Source organism: Dipteris shenzhenensis, chromosome 9, assembly GCF_047967505.1.
Source record: "Dipteris shenzhenensis isolate YYH24624 ecotype China chromosome 9, Dip_SZ_1.0, whole genome shotgun sequence".
NCBI lineage: Eukaryota > Viridiplantae > Streptophyta > Polypodiopsida > Gleicheniales > Dipteridaceae > Dipteris > Dipteris shenzhenensis.
The window spans coordinates 49,902,697-49,908,696 of record NC_141604.1 but is presented as its reverse complement, the minus strand read 5'-3'; the positions used below and the strand labels follow the sequence as shown (position 1 = coordinate 49,908,696).

Here is a 6,000-nt window from a genome sequence, read left to right as displayed (position 1 = left end):
AATTCCAAGTACTCTCCAATCAACCACTAGATTGGTATGAGTCCTAGTGCGCATAGTTTGGTCCCTTATGAGTAATTGGTGGGGTATGGCTAATTTTCAGCTCTTCTCTAATGCTCTAACCTATGGACTCTCAACCCCACTAACCCCAAGGGGTCTCGCTCTATGCACTAGGCCTAAACAGTTAGTACCTATGTAGAATCCTGTGACAAAAGCGTAGAATTTTGCATGCATAATCACTGTAGGAATGAGAAATCATCAATACTTGAAGAGAAATGACAACAAAATAAACGCAAAAAACAAGTGATAACTATGTGGAACAAGCTGACAAACTACTAAGCACCAAGATGGCCTACCTCTACCTACATGAGGCCATGCTTAGCTATACTAAGATTGGGCTGGGTCTCAATTTTTCATTTAGGAAGCTTTGATGTGGAGCTTGCCTACACATGTTTTTGTATAAAAAAGCATTTAGATTTCTTTTCTTTTTTATAAATAGAATCTTCGATGGTTTTTTTGTGTAGCACGGACTAATTAGCATCTTCACATCCTTTCTAGTCGCACAATGGTGATTGTCGATCATTGAAAAAGTATGCATCCAAGCATGCAACGCAGGTACGCAAGGCCCATCCAAGCATGCAACACAGGCATGCAATGCCAATGTACATACAAGAGCTCTCTCTCTCTCTCTCTCTCTCTCTCTCCCTCTGTACAAAGGCCTTCTCAAGCAATTTCTACCTGGGCTGAAAGAGTAGATGATGAAGGATAGCACTTCATAGGTCCCCTTTATTGTAACTAGCAGCATATCCAGACTCCGTGAGGCCTACAATAAGCATCCCTCGTTGTCCAGCACAAAGTTGCAATGTAAATAACTGTTCTATGCGACTAATCTTATACAATTTACACCTCAATAAGGTGACGGCAGCTTACAATTACAGTTTTATTAGGTAGTAAACAACAAGAGGGATTATCTGACTTGCAGAACTTAGCTTTTAAAGAACCATTTCCTGCTTCAAAAGTGAGACCGACTTATGCAGACTTCAGTTATCCAGGCTGCTGTCTTTGCAATTACAAAAAGCATTTACCTCAGAAATAAGGTGCACCAACAGCTGCATACCTAGGCACGCATCGTATTGAGCAGCACTCCAGCCATCACAAGAACAGCAGAACCTTGTAAATAAGCACGGTCTTCAATTGTATCAACACGAATAGTAATATTGCCTCCACGTTCTGAAGCCTGCAATAATGTTTGTCAACTTTAAAGGCCATGTGTTTTGAATAAACCAATCGATACCACCCTTTATCAGAGAGAAATTTGCAAACAACTTCATGTATACACAGTTTCAACTTTTCAAGAATATATTGAGGAGTAGAAAGAGCATACCAAATACTGTATTAACATTTTTTCTAGTTACGGTTACTTTTGCACTGTCTAATGACAGTAGCCACAGAAAAAGAAAAAGAAAAAAGAAAAGAATAACACAAATACGAAGGTCACTTGAGAACCAGGGCAAGGAAGAGCCACACAAGGGCGCTCAAGAATCTGAATTGATCCCGAAATTAAGAGGGTTTCATTTTTTCATCCATCCAACAGATGGAAAGGGAAGAAGTAGCACAACAAACGCACGATATGGAAGAATCTTTTAGAGAACTGTACCGCTTGTGAGCCCCCGAATGAGGACCACGGGGAAAGACATGGGCTTGAGAGCGCCTACATGGGCAGGAGTACAAGCTGCCACGTCGGTAGATCTCAGAAGCTGTGGGGTGCCATGAGAGCATCAAGTTAGGTGCCACATAGGCTGCAAGGAGGGCAGTGTGCCTGGCTGCATGTGCAAAGGTCCGAGAAGAAAGGGACGCCAAGATGGCGGGACCAGACCAAAGCCTCTGAGATAGGTCGTATTCTACGAAAGTTGTTGCTGGCTAGTTGCTGCTGGCAGGGAAAGGCTGCCGCCTATGCAGAAATAAAGGCCAAGCCATGTGGGCTGGGTGCCCAAGCAAAGGGGCTGATATGGGGCTTATATGGACCACGGATGAGCCTGAAACAGACCCAACTGGTAGGTGGGATCTGGGCAGAGTCGGCCATGGCCATGGGGTCTGTCCTAACAATAAACATCTCACATCATTACTTGAAATTCAGCACAATGAAAGCCACCACAACAAGGAGCACCCGAGACCAATGAGGTTGTGTCCCCTTGCTAGATTTGGTTGCCTAATCATAGAATATTTCTATCTTTATTCCAAAAATAGGAGATGTAAAATTACGCCTCTTGGACAGAAATTTAATACCCTAGCTCAGCAGTTTACTCACATACATCTGAAAATATGCAAATCTGGAAATCCAGATTCAATACAACTCATTGAAATAAACAAGTAGAGGTTCCAAAAAAAGTGTCTAGACGATCTAAAATACCCTATATAACCTTGTATCTCCCTTCAGCCCCAAAACAGCAAGGCTCACCCACATCAACAGGACATAGATGTCCTACATTGATGAGTCATGCTATTCAAGTAAACAAGTACAAGATGAGGGGAGGGTGATCCAGTACCAATTTGGGCATGCCCCATAATTTTAATAATTGAATAAGCACCACACGTGGCAGCTCATCATCTATAACATCGTCACATGCTGATGTACCATCACCATGAAAAGGTAACTAATCATCCTGACGGATGATGATATATGCATACATGTAACACCTAGATGAGTATCCTCAAAAATTGTAGCAGGTGATCACCATGTGCAATTTCTATCAACATAAGACTCACACACGTATGAACCTATACATGTGTTAAAAGAAAAAAATGATCATAAAATAGGACATACTACCTAGAAATCGAGTATATATAACACTGGTTAGACAAAGAGAAGAGTAAAGGTAATGGCAAGCCCAAAACAGAAAAGTTTGGCTTTGTGGTAGTCCCTAGCAGCCTGAGATTAGGTATGCAGACCAAGGTGTAACCATGTTCATATCAGACCTATACATTCGGCAGTCAGGATTTTCAACGCCTCACTCTGCACACGAGAGTCCTGAATCTAGAGTCTTGTATTAAGGTGAAGGGCCTCTTGTGTTGCTCAAGCCTCAGTTGGTGGAGCTGCAAATGGGATCATTATCAGCAAAGAAGATGAGAATGAGGTTGGACATATGAGGAACTTGGCAATACCAACTGCAGCACGAGTTCAGAGCTCCAAGATATGTATTCTCTCTGTGTTTAACCGATGATTTCAGCTATTTGCTTTGGGATGTTCGGTTGTCTAGGAGTTCTCAGATGGTTGGAGAATTGTGTGAAGACCTTCTATTTTGCCAGTGCCTGGCAGCAGATCTTCAGCAGGAAGAACTGCAAGGAGAGGTATACGGGCACGGATTTGCCAGCCCACTGAGGTTCATTGTGAGCATGCAGGTTGACAAGGTTGAGAGGTGCCTAATGGAAGTAGAGAGCAACATTCTGGAGTGCATCTAGGCAGCACCCAGGCTGCTAGATGGTGGTAGGTTGAGCACTATATTTTGTATCAGGGTTTGCCTATTTTGGCGCATTTTATTACACATGTTTTGGTGATTCTACTTCATGTGTGTGCTCTAGATTGTATCTGTGATTTCCTTATACACTTGTATGCACAAAATATGAAGTGTTGTCTTTTCGAATTGTGTGAGCTGGGGGAGTTGTCTTGAGCAAGCAGGGGTTTGTTTTCTGACAGTCTATGCATGAGATCTTGAGTGCTAAATGATCCCTATAAATAATCTGCCGTGGGGGTTTGGCTAGGCAAGCCTGTTCTGACAGAATTATGAATTGCTACACATGAACTCCAGATTCTTGAGGAAATGGCATGATTTGCTGAGGATTCACATGAAAAAGAACATATAAAAGTTTCATAAAATTTTACACAACACTCCTGGCATTCGATTTTGAACTAAGAGAACCTCCCGTTTCAATATGAAAATGTGATGTCACGAGAACCAGAGAATTAAAGTACTTGGAAGGCTTTCAAAGTTGTTTTTCCAAGCTTTTCAGCCCAGAAAGGGCCCAAGGTACAGTGTGCACTCCCAGTCACTGGATCCTGAAATAGAAGCAAACAAGTGACAGGATCATCAATCAGTCCAAGGCCAGTCTCGTGGTAAACAAAAGAGGTGAAGACATTGAAGTATACATGGAAAAAAAGCATGCACATTCATCACAATCACAGAAAGCTAAATTTTTTCATTTGTAACTGAGCAATCGTGACATGAAGTCAGCCAACCCATAAACCACTATAAACAGCCTGATAAAACGAGGTTCCACGCGAACAAAAAGCTTGGTTTAGCAGAGCCTTAAAAACCATGTTCCTCTATTGAATTTTCCTTCTGAGGGGGAAGAAACTGGACATTAACATGTTTCACTAGACTTCACAGTATAGAACCTGCGTTATTAAAATATTCAGGCCTGGTATATGTTTCTTTTAGATGTTGGAGGTTTCTTAGCTTCACCCTTGTCAGAACCTTTGAGGAAACCCCCAATGCCAAAACTCCTCTTTCGAACTAGATTCCTGTGGCCGAAAGCTTGTAGCATTGTATCAAAGGGGACAATACTCGTCCAATTGACAAACTTCAAAATCCACCTTACTGGACGAGGTGGTGGGCAGCTCCCCACTCATACAAGGAATGTTTCTTTAACAAATCTGTTAATGGGAAAGCAAGTCGTGCAAAATTCATAATGAATCTGTGATTCTAACTACACATCCCTAGAAAGAATCTCAACTCACATATGTTTTTTGGCATTGGCCATTCAATTATGGCCTTGACCTTTTTGGGGTCAACCCGAATTCCCTAACAGACACCATGTGTCCCAAATACTTGAAGAACTCATTTTTATTTGCATTTAGGAACAATGGATCCTTCCTTAGGATCTAGTTTAAGATGGAGCAATTTCACCAACCTTTCAGCCGCTAAGTCATAATTACATCCATCATCTAGGAGCACAACTATTCTCTGTCCACTCACAAAACCATACACCTTGAAAGTTCTTGAGGTCCGAAGGTGTTGGCTGAATGGACACCACTCACTATTGATTCGATAGTCGCAGCAAATTTCTAGAATGATGAGGTAGAAGCCCAACCCTCCTACCTGGAAGCCTTAGCTTTCCCTTTGACTGAATTTGTGCCCAAAAGATTATGACATCTATGCCATAAATGCCTTGGCCTATGTTTCTTACCTCCAAGACATTTGCATTAGTCGTGGAAGGAAATGACACCAAGGCTGTTTTTTCTTTGTACAAGAACCTTTCCCTTTCCCTTATGGCTCTTGAACCGATTTGGTTTCCTAAAGGTTGGTATGTTGTTGGTCTTTGATGTTATTGAAAGATTTACAAGGATTCAACTTCCTTTCAGCTAATCCAGCCAATTTAGTGAAGTCTCTAAGAGTGGTTGGGTTGGGCATTTTAACCTCATACCTCACATTTGGATTTGGGGCTGTTAAATATTTCTTTCTGCTATCTTCCTCACGTTTTTACATGATCAGCCTAGACGAAGTTGAAGAAATCTGAAACCAGAATAAGTCATGCGTTATGATTTTATTGGCTAAACAAAAAAAATTTAAAATATGCTTGTAAACCTTAGATTTACATTGAAAACTTAATAAAGCTAAGCATGGCAGCCATCTATCTCCTTACTCTCCACCAAGCTCTTCTCCTTCTATCCTTGGATTCCTTCCCGGATTTTCGCTTTTTGTCACCCTTGCAGCCCCTTCCATAGCCCCCCTTTTGTTCTTCAGCAGCTCGTCACCTGATACTTACCCGATTGCAACCTTTGCACTCACCCTAGTCTGCTCGCATCAGCAAAACTGAGGATTGTGAAGACAATAGATAGAAGCTCCTCCTATCTATATGGGACGACTTCTTCAATAATGAGACCTCTCTATCAAGCCCCAATGGGCAGCTCCACGGATCGTACTCGTTACCCAAGTGAGAATACGCATGCTTGATAGCAGCAATGTTGATGGTTCGCTCCCCAATTGGTCGCTTTGTAAAGAAAAT

At 41.9% G+C, this 6,000-nt stretch overlaps 1 protein-coding gene across 1 annotated transcript in view; it reads right to left on the bottom strand.

The window, feature by feature from the left end:
• Positions 1-753: 753 nt before the first annotated feature.
• LOC147898783 (uncharacterized) overlaps positions 754-6,000 on the bottom strand; it is a 42,680-nt gene continuing 37,433 nt past the window's right edge. The window contains exons 5-7 of the mRNA XM_087379718.1: positions 3,968-4,051; positions 1,115-1,234; positions 754-820 (exon numbers count right to left, since the gene is read on the bottom strand). Of these exons, the coding sequence (XP_087235844.1) occupies positions 1,115-1,234; positions 3,968-4,051 (204 nt within the window). The 3' untranslated portion in view covers positions 754-820. The remainder of the gene's footprint in view (positions 821-1,114; positions 1,235-3,967; positions 4,052-6,000) is intronic.